This window comes from Drosophila innubila (assembly GCF_004354385.1).
Source record: "Drosophila innubila isolate TH190305 chromosome 2L unlocalized genomic scaffold, UK_Dinn_1.0 4_B_2L, whole genome shotgun sequence".
In the NCBI taxonomy this organism is placed as follows: domain Eukaryota; kingdom Metazoa; phylum Arthropoda; class Insecta; order Diptera; family Drosophilidae; genus Drosophila; species Drosophila innubila.
In genome coordinates this window covers 23265007-23283513 of record NW_022995372.1, presented here as the reverse complement: position 1 = coordinate 23283513, position 18507 = coordinate 23265007, and the positions used below count along the sequence as shown (strand labels likewise).

At 34.8% G+C, this 18507-nt stretch overlaps 1 protein-coding gene across 9 annotated transcripts in view; it reads right to left on the bottom strand.

The window, feature by feature from the left end:
• The window catches only part of LOC117780335 (restin homolog), a 44900-nt gene that overhangs the window by 7813 nt on the left and 18580 nt on the right, over positions 1–18507 (bottom strand). For 3 of the 9 annotated variants that reach the window (XM_034616808.1, XM_034616815.1, XM_034616811.1), the window contains exons 3-8: positions 3204–3359; positions 2592–2804; positions 2369–2534; positions 1836–2013; positions 1546–1608; positions 488–598 (exon numbers count right to left, since the gene is read on the bottom strand). In XM_034616808.1, coding sequence (XP_034472699.1) covers positions 488–598; positions 1546–1608; positions 1836–2013; positions 2369–2534; positions 2592–2804; positions 3204–3359 — 887 coding nt within the window. Of the gene's footprint in view, positions 1–487; positions 599–1545; positions 1609–1835; positions 2014–2368; positions 2535–2591; positions 2805–3203; positions 3360–5190; positions 5233–5337; positions 5479–9768; positions 9832–18507 lie in introns of those variants that run through there. The other 6 variants (XM_034616813.1, XM_034616816.1, XM_034616810.1 and 3 more) reach the window with 5 other exon arrangements.

Here is an 18507-nt window from a genome sequence, read left to right as displayed (position 1 = left end):
AAAGATAAACCGTGAAAAAGATTTACACAGTCAAAGAAAAACCAACCAAGTGTAGAGAATGCCTGTGTGTGTGCGAGTGTTTGTGTGTGTATGGGTGGGTGTTTTGCATTTTCTGCAGTTTGCAGCAACAGCTGTGGCACATAATAATCCAAAAATATAAAAACCCAAATCAAAGCTGAGTTAAAGCCAAAACATGAGAGACGTGTCTTTAGCCAACTGGAAATAATTTCTTTTTATCGCAAAACCAAACTTTCTTTGGTTTATCGGAACGCGGTAATTGTTGTTGCAATTGTTGCTGTAGCTGTTGTCTTGCTGTGGTTGTTGTAGTCATCTTCGCAGTGTTTGTTGCTGTTGCTGTTGTTGTTGTTGTTGTTGTTGGACTGATGGTTGTCCGGCTACTGCTGTGGGTCGTGGGCCGCAATCGATAAGGTCGGCTACGATCCGCATACGGCAGCGGCATGTACATTGTATCGGTGAAGATAATTACCTCATTGATGTTCTTTTGCTGCTGCAACGCCTGATTCTGTGCATCCTCGCGATCGAGATCCCGCTCCACCATTAGCTGCTCCACATGCTGTTGCTTCTCGCGCAGCAAGTCCTGTTCAAAAAAGAGACGGAGAATGTGTGTGTTTGTGGCACAACAAGCGCATGAGTTACAACTGAAGAGTTACACAAAAAAAGACAGAGAGAGAGAGAGAGACAGGCAAGGTGTGTGGTGTGTATGTGTGTTTGTGGTGTGTGTGTATGTACAGGGTGCGTTGAATTTTTATTTATTTACTTAACACCGACTAAAACAAGTCGACAAAAATTATTTTAGATTTATAATAAAATTGAAAACACTGAAACTAGCAAATGTAATTTTTAAATTAATAATTCAAAATTATATATAAATTATAACTTAAAAATACAAACAAAAAAAAAGAAAAGAATTTAAGAAAAAGTATTCAACAAATTAATATTTTAAAATCTGAATTTCTAATTTTATTTATACATTTTAAATAATTTTTGTAGACTGTTTTATGTCGACGTTAGTTAAATAAATATAATATTTGAAAAAGGACAAACCAGTGGAGTAAAATAAAAACCAAACACAATTTCGTATGCGCATGCGTAAAATATCAATGGAAACTAGAAACAATAATAACAATAAAATCAACAACAAAAGCGTGCACAAAAAATGAAAATTTGTATCAACTGTTTTATTATGCATAAGCACACAAAATCATAAAGAGTATGTACACAAAAAAAATATATAGATAGGCCAAAAAAAGTGTGCAAAAAGGTATGCTCATATATTTTATATAGATATAGATATATTATTTGTACATCAGTTAGTAGGTTGGTGGGCAGAGGGATTCGTTTGTGGCAAGTGTGTAATGTGTTATTTTAGTTGTGGCAATCTTAAGATCTAAGGTTAAATATTGTAGTTAATTCACAGACATTGAAAAACACACGCTCAAGCGACTTTAACATCGGGTACAGTAGACGTGCATGTTAACTAACAGCGCACTAAAAGATTCTTTTTTTTTGTATTTTTTTGTTTACCTGCATGGAAAATTGACTTTTTGTCGGCGTAACAATTGGCCTTATGGGCGTGCTCGATTTGCGCTGCGAGGGGGGAAGGTAGGATTAAAAATAGATTTGAACGCGTTAGTACATTAACAATAACAGGGCACGATTAACGGTTAACAGTTAACATTAACAGCAGCATTGTAAGTATATAACTCTAACATATAACTAGCAACTGATAACAGAAAACTGATAACGCATTACTGAGAGTAACTAAGTGTCAAGTGTTGTTGCATTTGATTTTCTGTTGCTGCTGCGTCTTATACCTGAGCATTCATACGCATGCGCGACGTATTTGTTGTGGCAATGCTGTTCATGGTGCCAATCGAGGTTAAAGATTCGCGTGAACCGGTGCGCGATAGACGCGACTTCTTTGTGGATGGCGATAGCGACACCTTGGCAATTGGCACAAATACGCCGTACTTCGGTTTGCACTCAAAATATCTGTAAATATGTGAGATATTGTATTAGGCGTACTTATTTCAAGGGATAAAAAAGACAAATTGCCGAGTCATTTATCGATTAGCTGCCAAATTCAATATTAAACTTATTATTTTTAAAAGCAAATTGAGAAATATTCAAGTAATTAACTTGGCAACACAATTGAGAAATTAAATGAAATTAATGTAAATTTGAATATTAAAGGTAAGCTTTAATATTTCATATTTTCAGAGTAATCGACTGGCGACCAAAATGGAACAAGTTAATATAATGTAAGTGAATTTGCTAGCAAACTAATCGATACATTTCGGCTATTTAATAGCCAGCTAGTTGCTCTTAATATGAAATGTTGCCCCACCTAATGCCATCAACGGCACCATCATTTTTGCCGCTGGCCTCGTCCAGTTCAACGCCACACCAGTTGCCCGGAGCAAACTGTGTCTCTCCCAAATAGCGCAAGATGCCCGGTCGACTGCCAAAGCCCGAGGAGACAATCACCCGATCGCCCACCGTCAGACCATTCTCTGCAATCATCGTTAAAGCATTAAAGACGTTACAAGTTGCTCCAACGATAGACTTACTGCCAATGCCAGGGCTGCGCATCATGGAGCTACGCACGCTGGCTGTTGGGGACCCTGTGCGTGAACGTTCTGGAGAGTTTTTGGCCAGGGGCGATGTGGGGGTCATGGCGCCCGATAGCGGATATGTGGTGAGACGTGTGAGACGCGAGAAGATGCCGCGCTTTGGCTCACACTGGAAGTAACGCTTGCCCGAGACGCAGCCATCGTTTTTGCCTGCAATGAGATACAACCTTTTGAATAAAAGAAAATAAAGGTTTTTTCCACACACCGAAGATTTGATACCTTGCAGAGCACAATATACTTAATTTTCGACTGATTGATTTTAATGACAACTAAATACAATAGTATTTTAACCGAATCTGGTTAGGATATCTAAGGCAACACCAAACATATACATAATATGTGAGATGGTTTAAGATAGCTCAGGAAAAAAAGAAATGTTTTTGATAGAAACAGACGGAGATAACTATATCGAGTCAGATGTTTGAACTGATCAAAATCATATATACTTTGTGGGGTCTGCTACACCTTCTTTAATTTAACACAATATTAATACTCTCTGCAAGGGTATTATGAAGGTCAATTGATTGTGAAATGTCACCTGTCACTTACCATTTGGTTCATCGAGCACAATGCCCGCCCAGTCGCCGGGGGCAAAGTGTGTCTCGCCAATGTAGGCTATTTGGCCGGAACGCAGTCCGCCCACCCACACTCGTTGGCCAATTATAAACTGCTCTGTGTTGGCTGTCAGCACGGTGCTGTTGTGATCTGTTACAGAGAAGGGGAGGAAAAGAAAGATGAGGTTTAAAGTGTGTTAAAGTTCAGAAAAATGTATCATCAATCAGCAATCATCTTAATATGTTTTGGCAGCGTTTCGTAATCTTTACAACTGAATACAATATCTATATAAGTCGCTTTTTCTACATATAGTATACTATGATGTCATATGCAATATAATTGTTCTAGTGCAATTTGCATATGTCTGTCGTAGTCAATGAAAACCATTTGAAGCTGTCATATAAAAAATGACTACAACACGATCCCCCGCAGTGTTGACTTTAGAACGGATATTGACTATTAAATCCATATGCACTTGACAGATAATCAAAAGATCATCTGGCTCTGGATCTGATTTCCCCCTTTCCCTTGTGACTTTGGAGACAACGCCTCAAAATTATGGGGTGATTTGATTAGACGAATTACTTGTTGATGTTTGATAAATGGCTTTCAAATACGAAAACCATTCAGTGGAAAATTACAAACATAATCACAAATTGCATGCGATGCCATGAAGTCACAGTTTGTTTTTGTATTTTTGTTCATTTTGCAGCTGCAGCCACTTCGCCCACGTATTCTATGTTAATATACTCAAAATAAAAATACAATTTTCATTTCATCATTTTTGGTTTTCGCAAATTTGCTGCCGTGCTACGCAAGACGTGTTTCTCGGTCTCTTGCATAAAGGTGTCAAGTTTGTATTGCCAAAATACATACTAATGCATATGCATTAGCCGATTACGTGTATTAACTTGTCTATCTTAAATATATTAACATAAATTAAGTTTAGCAGGTGACAATCTGTGGCTTTAATAAATGTTAAGTGTCACTTTAACTGATTGCTAAAAAGAATGCTTTATGCTTATTTCATTTTTTAACAAAGAAAAATTTATCAAAAAAAAATTAAGCAAGAGTAAAGAAAATCTGACTAACAAAATAATCTTGAAAGAACAAATATTGGAGACAGTAAAACTGTATTTAAAATAAAATAAATTTTAGGAAATAAAAATGTAAAATAAACTAAAAATTAATATTTAATTCTAAACTAAAGGATAAACACGATTAAAGTGAACGTACAAACTTTTTGACGCAAAATGATAGAAATTTCTGTAAAAATCAAAATTACCTTTCAGATAAAATTTAACTAGACTATGAAAATAAACGGGCATTAAAGTATCAGTAGATATGTCAGCTTAAAATGTCTAGCTGTCTACTTAATAATTATGCTCTTGCATATTAAAAAGATTTTGTGTCTTTACAAAGCCGATCATGTGGTGCATTTTGAGGGTCAATAAGTTGTAAAAATATTTTTGTATACTACATGTAACTTCTACAATTCACTTCACACTTTGCGCATATTCATCTGTTTTTATTTACACATATCGAGCTTATATAACACACTTAACAAATGGATGTATCTACATATTAGCTGCCTCATTATGCGCTCCACACCCACAAACATTGTCATAACAGATGACGGCTCATTAGGCTTTGTTAATTTGACAATATTTGGGCTGCTGTATATTTCCCTCGCAAACAAAACGCTTTTCTCATGGTACTGGCAAAATCTACATACGATTGGATCTGCCTGTAGATACGATGAGAGATGCGGGGGCTCATAAATTGTGGGTAACGTCCATTGGCCGTTTAAGGTGCGAGCAACTGACATAGATACAAGGCATACAGATAAACCACCTGCGCAAATAGTTAACTGACATGTTGTGAGTGTGTGTGTGTGTGTGTGCTTTGGCACCCGCTCTATACAACAAGAGATACAGATACGACCATTGAGATACAGATACATTAATGCTCTTTTGCTTACCTGAGCTACGTCGACGACCTGTGGCCTCAAGATAATAATCATCTATGAACCGAAACAAAAAAACAAAGCACAATTTACAGTTACAGATACAGCATGCAAACAGCTGAGTGGAGGAGGGGCATTCCCACTAAAGGGGAGAACACTTACAAGATGTGCGACGTCCATTGTCGGACAGCGTTGGTGTTGTTCGAGATTTAAGCGATCCGCGGCCGGACGAGAAGCGTTCCCAATCGGATGTGGGGGAGAGTGAGGAGCGCGTAAAGCGCTTTACAGTCTCTTGATAGAGATCTACGAGTATGAACACGATTCGCAGATGCATGCAATTTACATAAAATGTTACGAATATATTCATTTCTTATTGTTGTTTTCACTGTTGCTGTTGTGGGTGTGTTAACAACCGCGTAAGTTGCAAAGTAGTTGATTATTGCTGGTTTTAGTTTCGGGTGGAGCTCATTTCGTATCTGTTTACTTTGAGCTTGTTATTAGTTAATAATTAATAATTAACGAATTTGTGTTAATCACATACAACGAAGCGTTTCCAAATTATTATTATGTATGTGAAAGTTTTACCTGATCTCTGGGTGATTTCATTTTATTGTTTAATCAGTTATTAGCCCGCAAGCAATTTAGGAGAAAGAAGTTCTCAGTCTAAACTCAACTGAACTGTGAGCGCTAGAAAGGTGCATCTTATAAACCGAAAAGTCTTTTAATATTTCAGCGAAAGAACTTGTCATAACGGTCTAAGAAGACAGATAAACAGCTGTGTAGAAAGAAATTTTCATAGAAAACGACTCAAGAAGTGGAAATGATTTGGAGGAGCGGCCAAATTTTGTTTCCATTTACTATATATATTATTAAAAGAACATAATATATTTTCAATATTTTCCTTTAAAAAATCTAATATTTTATAGGAATAGTTTAAAAATTGTTAAGGTCTGAGCATAAATACAAAGTATTCCATTTAATTCTTTTATAATAATAATACAAAAAAAAAAAAATGATCAGCTTAATATCTTAATTTTAGTAAGAATAGTTTTAGAAGAGTTTGGTTTCTGTTAGAGAGCCCTTAGTGTATTTTAAAATAAAAATAAGATAGACTGATATTTTTTCTAGTTAACAGCTAAATTTATTTAAGAATATTATTAAGAATTAATTTGTTGTATAGAGTTCTCCCATCTACCTTTCCATAATATCTTTACCTATGCTATTTTTTTTAATTTTATGCCAACATAACCGATTCTAATTGAAAACCTAAATCAATCAAGAATCCCATACGTTTGATTGGTTTAGGAAATCATTACAGCATTCGACAGCAAATTAAATAGAAACCCAGACAAAAGAAACTCTTTTTTCTATAATTTGTTGCAACAACTGAAAAGTAGCTACCGCTATGAAATTTCATAGCCGTAGTCATAAAGTGTGCTCCGTTACGAGACGTTCTCTCTTTTTTGGACGACACAAATTGCAATGTGGCAATTTGCTGCGGCAAATGTTGCTGACTGGCTCTGTGGCTTCTGCAGTGACTTTCAAATCAATTGTCGTAAATTTTCAAGAGCCAAAATATAAAAGCATAAATCAATTAAATTGTCGACAGTTTGGTAACGTTTGGTTTTTGTTGTCAGATGCTCGAACAGCTGCAGTTAAGAAAGCACAAAATTTATACATTTTTCTTCATTTCAATTGCACGATTTTGTGGTTTCCGCTTAATTTTCAACTGCATGACGTATACGCCATGTAGCTGTAGTTAATTGTGTTTTTGTCAGCTCAAATTGGCGCTTTTTATTCAATTTATTTTGCAGCGTGTGTTGTGTGGCTAAAATTAATGTATGTATGTAACTGGAAGATGCGCGCCTCAGGCCTATGCTACTGCCATTTTTTTTTGTTTGCGTCTAAGCCAAGCTAATCAAGTGGCCAAACGGTAGCCGAGCATGACTTGGCCAAAACATAAACATAAGCATAACAGCAACTTCAAGGTTCAATTGTTGCTTAAAAGATACATACATTGATCTCCCCCTCCACCCCTTCTCATTGTCTGTCTGCCAGGCTGTCTGAGTGCTTTGCGTGTGTATGTGTGATTGGACGGTCAAGACAATTTGTTATTATTTGCTATTATATTTCGTGACGCTGGCAATTTTTTAATTATCACAACAGGCCAATGTATCTGTATCTGTATCTAGCTCTATATGGCTCCCTTCAATTTTTCTTTCTACGCCAAACAAAAAAAAAACCAAAACTTTCACTGTGCCCAAGCAGGCGAAACTCTTGAGTTTTTCAATTGGCTTTTAGCCAACTATTTTTTTTATTCAGGCCTCCCTCAAATACTCGAGCGTCTGTTTATTTTATATGTATACGTTTAAATAATATAAAACAGACCCCTTCAATGTCAGTCTGTGTATCGCTTCGTGCTAATAGATCGACCAGTTGCGATATGTTAGAACCTTCACTAATCGTAAGCTTTGTTGGTTATCTGAATTGTTAATTTGTATTATATATTTTGTATTTTATTTTTGTTTTTTAGCATTTAACTGTGAAACGTTAGCGAGCTGCTAAAAATACATTTGTGTTGACAATTTCCTTGCAGTTGACATTCAGTGTCTACACTAATGAACTCATGTATCTGACAGATACGCAATGAATCATCAAAGCTGCCGCTGCTGCTGTTGTTGTTTTTGTTGTTGTTATTGCAAGTTGCAACTGCGAGTGAGTGTGGCGCCCCAAGTCTATGTTAGCCTAATGTGGTTTTGGCCAAAAACGCATCAAACGCCGACCCACTTTGCGCATGATTCTGGCCAAATGGATGGACGCGTCCATTTATGGATCCGCCATCCGAACGAATCGATTGTGAATCGGATCGGGCATGCGTTCAATCGATAAATCACTGTGCTCATTATCTATTGAAATGATTAAACAACATTTAATTAAACTAAAATCTGTGTGTGCGTGCTTGTCGCATAGCGTGTAGGTTGTTGCAGCTATCTCAATTTGAGATGCAGATGCAATTGTATCTCAGCTTGGACTGTGGTCGCTGCGCTCGTTCAACGACTCTCGTCCCACAGTAATTGTTTTTTTTTCTGGACATATTGTGCATGACTTACATGACTTTTCGGCATGTAAATGCAAATCTCTTTTTGCTGTTTTGCTGCGAATGCCGACAACAGTTGTTGCTGACTGTGGGTAGTATTCAACAAAGCCCCTAAAGCGCCGCTGAATTGCTTAAGCAAGTACAGTGCAGCCTCACAAAAACGACTATGGATTTATAAGTACTTTGGTCAAAAATCTAGTCATAAAAAATATGGAAATTTCGATATCTAAAAATTTATTAGTTAATTTTAGTCTTTACGCTTTTCAATTATTTATGTATTAATATTAATTTTTTTTTTTTAAATGACTTGGCAATAAATTGCTTTAATTTCACTTAGTTAATCCTCACTCTGCGAATCTAAAATGCCATATATTTTATTGCAATTAATTTAATTATCTTTATTGAGCAGGCAATAATTGCATTTGATTTTCTATGGTAATAATCTTTGATATTTTCAACACTCGCCTTTTTAATATGACGCCCATTTAAATGTTTAGAATTTCACCAAATGGAAAACTGGTTCTAGACTGTTGTTGTGGGATATGTTATGGAATTTGGCTGCTTACGTGACGCGGGTGCTGCGTAGTTGTTGGCCAGGTTTTCACGAAGCGCCCAAACCACTTTAGAAGGCGTTACTTATGAATACATATTATATTAAAAGTATAAATATTTGACAGCTACAAAACAATAAAGACCAAAATTTGTGGAGAAACATATTTATATACATATATATTGGATATACCGGTAATAACCTATTGAGAAATCCCCAGCAATCCTCCTCTCCACCAATTGTCTATACTCGTTTTAAGTTTGTGTGTTGACCTGTCGCGTATTTCACATTACAATTTAAATTGTATAATTTCTGTACGCATATGTTTAGAACGTGTTTAGCATTTAAAAAACAACTGGAAAGACCTCAACTGAGAAGGGCAAACTCAGTTTATTTCTGTGTCTCAAATTTGCTTAATGAAAATCATTTTTGAATTGTTCACTTTTCAGGGCAATAAACGATTAAAATTATAGCTAATTCAATAGGTATTTTTATAGTTGCCAGAAAGTCGTAACGAGTCGTCACCCATTGAGGTGATCGTGAAACTGTTTAGACATTTGTAGATTGACTTCAGTTGTTGCATACACAAGTAAGTTCCCTAACTTATTTGGTATTGCAATAGATCAATGAACTAATTGGTATTAAATATTAAACAAATTAGCCTAAATTGATAGAGATATAAATCAACTGATTTTAAAGTTGAACTGAGTCAGTTGAATTTTTATTAATTTCCCATGTTCGTTGTTAAATTCTTAGCTATTAATATTTTTCAATAAGTTACATAAAATGTAACCCAGTATAAAGAGTTGTTAATTAACCCATCATAAGCAATTAATTAATGCCATGTCATGAATTAAATAATCTTATGAAACGCATTTCAAAAACCAAATGTAAAAGATGAAGATAAAAGTGATAAATATGCAAATAAATTAAATGGTTTGTTTACCTGTGTACGCCGAATTGATCGAACTCAAATTGTCATCGCTTTCACGACTCATGCTGTTTGTATCTATAAATAAAACGAAATAACGTATAACGGAAGCAAAGAAATTAAATAAATAAATAAATAAAATATAAATCAGAAAGAAATATACATACAACAAATCAGGCATAACAAAGTAACAATTAACAATAACGCATTTTTTTGAAGAGAGCACATGCGAGCACCCAAAATGGTCAAAAATTAAATTAAAATTAATGCTACTTACGCACCACAATGGAGAATACGCGAAAGAAATCCGCACCACAATAAATGGCGTCAATACAAATGATATTAAGAAAAACTCAAAGGTTCATTATATTTAGGGCAAACCGGGGGCAGACAACGGGGCAACTATAGTAATTGGCCAAGAAAGCAAACGGCGGCACAACAACAAAAAGCGCAAATGTGCAAATAGCAATTAGTTGCCAGACAAAGTTTCAGACTCCAACTCAATATATGTATACACACTTTGTATATATCTAGTATATATAGGTATTTTCCTAGTGTGTGGGCTGGAACAAGCGCAGTTAACAAATTGCACAGTTAAGCAAGTAATATAAACACTGCACTGGTTAAGATAACAAAAGACTCCGACAGACAGACAGACAGGTGAATGTATCGGCGAGTTACTCGTACATATGCAAAAGCGATTGTCTGTCAGAGATACATACTTTGCTGATATAAAGATACTCAATACTTGTTGCCACACGCGCAAGCATCTTTAGTAAAATCTCTGGCATAATCCATCAACTTAAGACCTTTAACTATCAAAAACCCGTTTTCTCCCCAAACGAAACTAGACACCATTTTAATGACCTATAAAATACGTCAATGCGAACTCACTAAATTTAACTCAAAATCACAAGTCAGCATTAGAAAATCGTTCTCTGACTTCTAACTTTTTGCCGGCGTTTCGATGAGATTTCGTTTCGAGTATCCAATATATACAAGTACTCATGAAGTCACTAAAAAAATGCCGGTTGATTGCAAATTGTCTACGTAATCATAATTTAACAAAAATACCCAGCACAATTACTGATACCTCAGGTCAACTAAAGACAGAAGGGAATCAACTGAATTAAGATAATTCTAGAAAATGTATTAATATTTTTTTATACTTTCCATCAACTTGTTAAAATCTTCTTTAATAAAGAATTGAACTATCAATATATATAAATCTCTTTGTCCAACTGACTAACTGACTAAGCATTACACAGGCCAAGCCGTTTGACGTGCGACCTTGAAATTTGGGGACAAAATACCTACGATAAATTTATCGTGGGATAAGGCGGCGCTCTAAAAAATTCGAACTGCAAGTGCGTTTAATTTATGTTTTTTAGTGAGTATTTCTTAGTCAATCAATGTTTTGTTTGTCGTTTGGTTGCTGAATAATTAACAACAAAATGAGACACGACAGATCGCAGAATAAACAAACGTGCAAAGCAATAACTGAATATAGAATTCAGGATTTTTTTTTGTTTTGTTGTCTTTTCATTCGATAATTTGTTGTTGATGTTGTCTGCTTAAATGATTGAACATTAATAATATATTTATGTACAACTCAATACAAAAGGCAAACAGTTGCCGCGTGTCTCTTCACTTTGAAATGAATGAAGAAAAATAAAACAACTTAATTACATTTTTCGCTTTATGCCAAAAATTATGAAAAGAGCCTTCAAATTTGGCCAAATACAATTAAGAGTTGAAGTAATTTGTTGCTTTTGGCCAGTAGCCATAAATAATACCACAAATATTTTATTATTATTTTGTTTTTAATATTTCTGTAACAAATTATGCAACCCACACGCAATTGAAAGTCGCTTTAGGGGCTGCATTCAATCAAAATGATCGTTAAATTGTTAACTGTTTTCAAAATGCACAACCAATGGCAGCAGATTAATGATTAAAGTAGATAGAATCAGTGGATTTTAAGAAAATATGCAAAAAAAAAAAAAAAACGTTGCTCATTGAAGCCTTGTTTCCTGGGGAAGTTATGACAGTCAAATAAAGTAAAATGTAGTGCCACGTTTAATAATTACAACACGACTCACCGGGCTGTGTTAATTACCGGACAATTTATTTGCTTAGAACAATATTAATTAAAAGAGTCGAGTTAAAAACAATAGATAGAATCAGTGGATTTTAAGAAAAATAAAAAAAAAAAAAAATTTGCCTCTGCTGTTTTGCTCGTCGATACCTCTGGCTCGTTTTGCTCGCGGTGAGGTGGCTACAGTCGAGCACGCTCGACAGTAGGATACCCTGAGCCCATGTACTCTTTTATAAAGTTGATTGTTGCCATTTTCAATGGGCTCAGGGTATCAAAATTACACGCGAAACTATTAACAACTTTCGGTTTTCTGAAGTCACTGTGCTTATCACTGCAGACTACGTTATTAATGCCTCTGAACTAATACATCATTGATTAGACTTCAGATTTATCACTTATTTGTTTCTAATTAATTTTAAATAAGTTTAATATAATAAACTTGTTTAAAATTAATTAGAAATTGATAAATTGGTAAATCGCAAGTCAATCAATCGTTTGCAATCGATGTAGCGTGTGTCAAGAGCCACAAACTACAACTTTGCTCAGCCTGCAATCTGGCAGCACCCATTTTCCTCTCTCACTCTCTCCCACTTACGCAACAAATTCAAGCCTGCCAAAGGCTGCTGCGCGCGAAATTTGAAATAAAAGGCAATGTCTAATTTTATGAGATTCTTAAAGCGGAAAATGCTAAGTTTTTTTACAACGATAATAAGCAGATACTTATTATATATATGTAAGGAATCGAAAATATTAATAATTAAATTATTATTTTGCAGCTTTCAGTGCTCGGCAAAGATGCAAGAGTAGTGGCAAAATGATCGCTATTTCTCTCATGCAATTTCATACATACATAGCTATCAGCTTCTGCTGATTTTTTGCCATGTAAAAAAATACATATTTATATATTAACACAATTATATTTTAATCAAATTGTATATTTGTATATACATAAATTATACATTAACATTTTCATTACATGATATCGATAATATTTTTGCTTATCGCTTAATTCTTATTTGGTACCAAAAAAAAAAATGGGTACTTATTCGTTCTGTCTTTGTGCGCGCTTGCATACAAACGTGAACATGCTGTCTCGCTCGCACGTTTGATTTGCCATCCAAATGTAATTATTCAACTAAATCTAAATTCCGAAATAACTTTTATTTATGGGTCAATCGCTTTGAAATTTTCAGGGTCGTTTAATACGCATACTTCTCAACTGATTGTTCAGTTAGGAGTGCTATGTCAAAATTGCGCCTGTAAATCGTTATTTTTTCAATTTGTGGGCGTAGGGGCGTGGCATCAAAATTGGAAACAAACTTGACCTGCGTATGGTATTCACAAACCTGCATTCCAAATTTGAAGTCTCTAGGTCATATAGTACTTGAAATCGAAGCCCAAAAAGAAAATTGGTACTATTTTTAAGTCACTCTTACTGGTTTGTGGCGCCTTGCATACAAATGAACATGCTGTCTGCTCGCACGTTTGATTTGCCATCCAAATGTAATTATTTAACTAAATCTAAATTCCGAAATAACTTCTTTATTTATGGCTCAATTCTTTGAAATTTTCAGGGTCGTTTAATACATACTTTCAACTGATTGTTCAGTTAGGAGTGCTATGTCAAAATTGCGCCTGTAAATCGTTATTTTTTAATTTGTGGGCGAAGGGGCGTGGCATCAAAATTGAAACAAACTTGACCTGCGTATGGTATTCACAAACCTGCATTCCAAATTTGAAGTCTCTAGCACTTACAGTCTCTGAGATCGACGCGTTCAAACAGACGATTGACAGACGGACAGACGGACAGACGGACAGATGACGGACAGGGCTAGATCGACTCGGCTGTTGATCCTGATCAAGAATATATATACTTTATGGGTCTGCCACCTCCTTCTGCCTGTTACATACATTCTGCCAAACACATTATACTTTTTTTGCCCATTTTCAATGGGCTAGGTATACGTTGCTCATTGAAGCCTTGTTTCCTGGGAAGAATGACAGTCAAATAAAGCTATACTTTAGAATCTTGTATTATTTAAGGAAATACACTTAGCAACATGTTTAATGGTACTTTGTAGTGCCACGTTTAATAATTGCAACGCGTTACGACTCACTGTTTTGTCCAAGTGTGTGTGTGTGTGTTTGTGTGTGTGTCTGTGTTTTAGTACCGGTAAGTGACACGTTAATTTATTTGCCTTGCTTGAACAATATCGTATTCAAAATAATTAAGCAGTCGAGTGTGTGCACAACAATACAAACAAAACGAAACGAATGAAAAAACCATCTGTGTTAAAATTCATGCTTAATTGTTAAGCGCACAACTTTGATGCTTCGTAGGCAGTTGAAGTTATTTTGAACTGAGCAGCAGCCAGCATGAAGTCAGTATTCTCTTTATCCTCTCCATCTCTGAGCCAAAGATGAGAGCATTCCATAAGTTCGCACTTCATAACTTCAGACGTTAATAGTTGTGGCCCACATCCTCTGGGAGCCACAGGTTGGCCATAAACATAATGAAGTCTGTCATTAGCGCACATTACAAGCTTTAAAGGTTAATAATTCATTACACACCAAACAGCAATAAGGCAAACCACATTTTCTTGTGGAATCAGCGTCGAAATAGCAACGAAATTCATGGCAATAATGGGTTTGTTTACGCCAAAATAAAAGCGGCTTAGAACTTTTGGTAAACGCAGAGAAAGCAACGCGCAAAAGATCATAAATAAGTAAATATAAAAATATTTTATTTTAATTTTTTTAGTTTGAAAATTAAATGACATTTGCAAAAGTTTATTAAATATAATACATACAGGCCAAAATGGTGGGTCATAAAAATTAATTAACCAAATGCGGCAACACCTTAAACTGACCAAAAAGAAACTGTAAGTAAATTACAAAAAGGCAAAAAAAAAGTAAAAGGTGCCGGCGGAAAAACAAAAAGGTGTCGGGAAATGTAATTAGCAAGCGATTTGATTGCCATAATACTGAGAGTCCCCGCCTTTTGAGATCGCGTAGCAATTAAAGAGTCGTAATAATTTATAGTATGTTATGCATGCAGCATTGCCGGCTAATGATGCGTATGCGTAACACATCAGCAACAAAAAATATTACTCATACGCCACCCACACGGATGCGCGTTGCGTTCTAGGGCAAATACAAACACACAAACAGAAACAAACACTTAGTGTTAAGTTGAGCTGAGCTCATTGCGCTAAAATGGCTACAAAATAAATAAAATAATAATCAACAAATAGGTAAACAAACCGTTCAAACAGCGGACACATTGAGAATGACGCCAGAATCTATTGTTAATTTTTCACAAAAACCCAAAAAGAACACTCTTAAAATATATCTCTAGCTACCAATATAAAATGGTTTTATGTGGCACATGGTCTTGCTTAGCTATGGGATGAGCACTCGCTGCCCTGTGAGTGATTTGGGTTTTTGTTAAGGTGTCGCACAAATATGGCAATAGACTTGTAACGTTTGCGCCCACAAACCAAGCACAGCTGCCATTTCAAATGTCTAGAAATAATATATATCAAATTGGTTAGATTCAGTTGTGTAAGCGAGGGGGCGGCGACACTGCATTTTCTCCATATGGGTATCCCATAAAATATTGTGTAAGTTCTAGAAGTGCGAAAGATCTTTGCGACTTAAAGAAATAAACAAAACTTAGCGTAAAGCTTAAGCAACTCAGATTTAAGTTAGTTAGCAGTTACATCGAAAAATATCGATAGGTATTTAACAAACTTGACTAGTGTTTTTTATGCTCTCAAATATTTAACAAAAAAAATTATCTGTAGGTTTCTCTTTGATAGATTTTGTAAATATAAATATTTTTTAATTATTTAAATATTAATAAATTTAAGTTTCTGTATGTTTTTTTATTTGAATTGACATTTAACTAACAGTAGCATAGAATATATTGCAGTTGTTTAGAACTGTTGACAGAGAGCTGAAATAATGATATCAATTCAATTTGCAGTCTTTTGTGCTCTAGATAATGCCCAAATGCATTTACTGAAAGCTTTAAGCTGTCAAAATTAAAAGCTTAGTGATCTATCATTACTTGGAGATAAGTTTGCAAAGCATTCTGAGTAAAAAAGCTATTTAAAATTTTGATTTCCTAAATCTGATTTGCATTGCTTTATTTATCACAATTGTCTAATTCAAATTCAAGCATGATCAAATTTAATATCAACATATGAAAGATAAGAAGCCAAAAAACAAAAAAACACTCAGACACTTTGAGCTGCAAAATTAGTTGAACAGAGATTTAAAGATCTTCAGGGTTTATTAGTATTTGAAGTTTGAAATTTTATTTACATTTTACAACGACCTCATCAGTTAAGACCAACTGCAAATGAAGGTAAAAAATGTGACTGCTACTTTAATGCGTGTGCTTTATGTTTGACATGTTTACCTCCCTATTGGGGACTCTCAAGATAGCGTGTACAACTAGTAAATTTTGACTCAATGCTGGCAGCCCGTATGAAAAAAAAAAAATGCTGTTTATTCGGTCTTTATCAGTTGTTGTCATGAGCAGCCGGTGCGATAGTAAGAACAGAAAAAACAAAAAAAGTAACACAAATATTCGTTTATGTTGATAAAATGCCATTAACAATAACAACAAAATGCCAAAGCAATTGTCTCGTCCAATGTTTATACATGTACACGAAAATTGCCAAATTTTGTGTGCTATATAATCTACACATCGGGAGTTGAATCTACAAGAAAGTCTTCCAATACATTCTCCTCTCACTGGCGACAACAATGCGATGTTGTCCAAGTCGCGTCCGGCCGAAAAGAAAGCCCAACGGACAGTAGAAAGTTGGCAATTGACAGCCGCTAATTTGCATTAAGCCTTAGCAAGTAAAACGATTTGGATACAAGACGTCACAGCACATGGCCAAATTAACAATTAACAGCTTTTTGGTTGACAACAAACACAAAACATTTGCGCAATATGTTAATCACATTGTTTTTGCATTTAATTTTAAAGGGCAAAAACTCTGTTGTGGCGTCTGGGAAAGTTAACCAAATTGTATATATTTGTATTCCCTGTAATGTGTTTTAGATGGGCATTATTGAGTGAGAAAGAGAGGAAATACAGAACGTGACGCATTTGGCATTTGAACCGCCCGCATTTGCCCCATTATGCAATTTGACCTTCACAAAACTCAAAGTAGCTGACGAATTTCCAGTAAGCTTTTGATTTCTACAGAGATTGCAAATAAAAGAGCAACGATTCATTTTGTTAAATTACAAAGAACATATTCTACTGAAATGATGTATAAGGTTTTCAGCTGGTTTGTCAGCATTTAACAACTATATTTAAGCTGATACTTTAATGAAGTTTCGGGTCTCATAACTATTATAAGAAAAGGTAGCAAAATCAATTAAAACAGTTATTTAATGACTTTAAATATATAAATCGTATCAAAGAATTTTTTGACTTTTCGACAAAAACTACGAGTTATTATAAATTAATTATTATTAAAACTGTTTTTTATTTTTTTATCCATTTAAAGTGTTATACTGAATTTTTTACAGGGCATTTAGCTGTCTTGTCAAATATTAACCACTGTTTTTCCCACTTTGCAGCCTTATGCATTTCGTGTCTATTTTATGCAGTCAAAATATAAATAAACAATAATACATTTTTATACATAATTAGCGGTTAACCGCAAATTACAATATAGCAAAAGTCCGGCTTATGTTTTCGTTGTTATTGTTATAGTTGTTTTCATTGTTGTTGCTTAGCTTTTACTTGAGACGCGGCGACAACTTTGTTGTAGTTTTGAATTTTAGTGTCTGGTTTTGAACGAGAACTATAATAGTATTGTGGCCAAAACAAAATACGTTATTAGCCAGATGATTGCCAATGCTTGAGACAGACTGGAGACATCAACAAAGTTGGCCTATTTAAAAGAGTATTATCGACTTAACGGCAACAAATGTCTGACTAATTGCTATCAAAGCGATTAACAAACTATTCTTGAGTGTTCATTAAAACAGGTAAACGTTGCTGCATTAACAATCTAACAACTAGTAATTAATGTAGTTAAAGTCAGGGTTAAAATTGTCAAGAGATTGCCAGCTCAAAAGTACGGGAAAATCTTTAGATAGCTGCAGGAGCAACTTTATTCATAAATAAATAAAATGAGATAGTCAGTTTCTAGCTGAAAACTCTCGAAAAATCGCTTCCTTGACATAGAAGCTTGACAAACCCACAAAAGGCACTAAATCTGTGCGACAAAAGAGATAAGAAATATGCTGATTTATATTGATTATGATATAAAAAAAACAATAACTAAGTGTGACCCATTCACAATTATCTTATCACTAATGCAATAAAACTGAAATATTTAACAGAAAAATAAAGACATCGTTAGCAATTTTTGTGAAATATAAATATATGGAATATAATAAATAAATTAAAAAATATGCTTTGTAAAGACAGCTGCTGCCAAAGAACCATAAATTCAAGGTCATACAAATATGATAACAACGACAACAATCGAAACAGACACAAGATACATTTACGCATAAAGTTCGTCGATGTTCAATCGATCAACATATTTTATACAAAGATACAAGAGTATCTTTATAAGGCAACTGGCAAGAAGACAATTTCACAGCACACTTGGAGA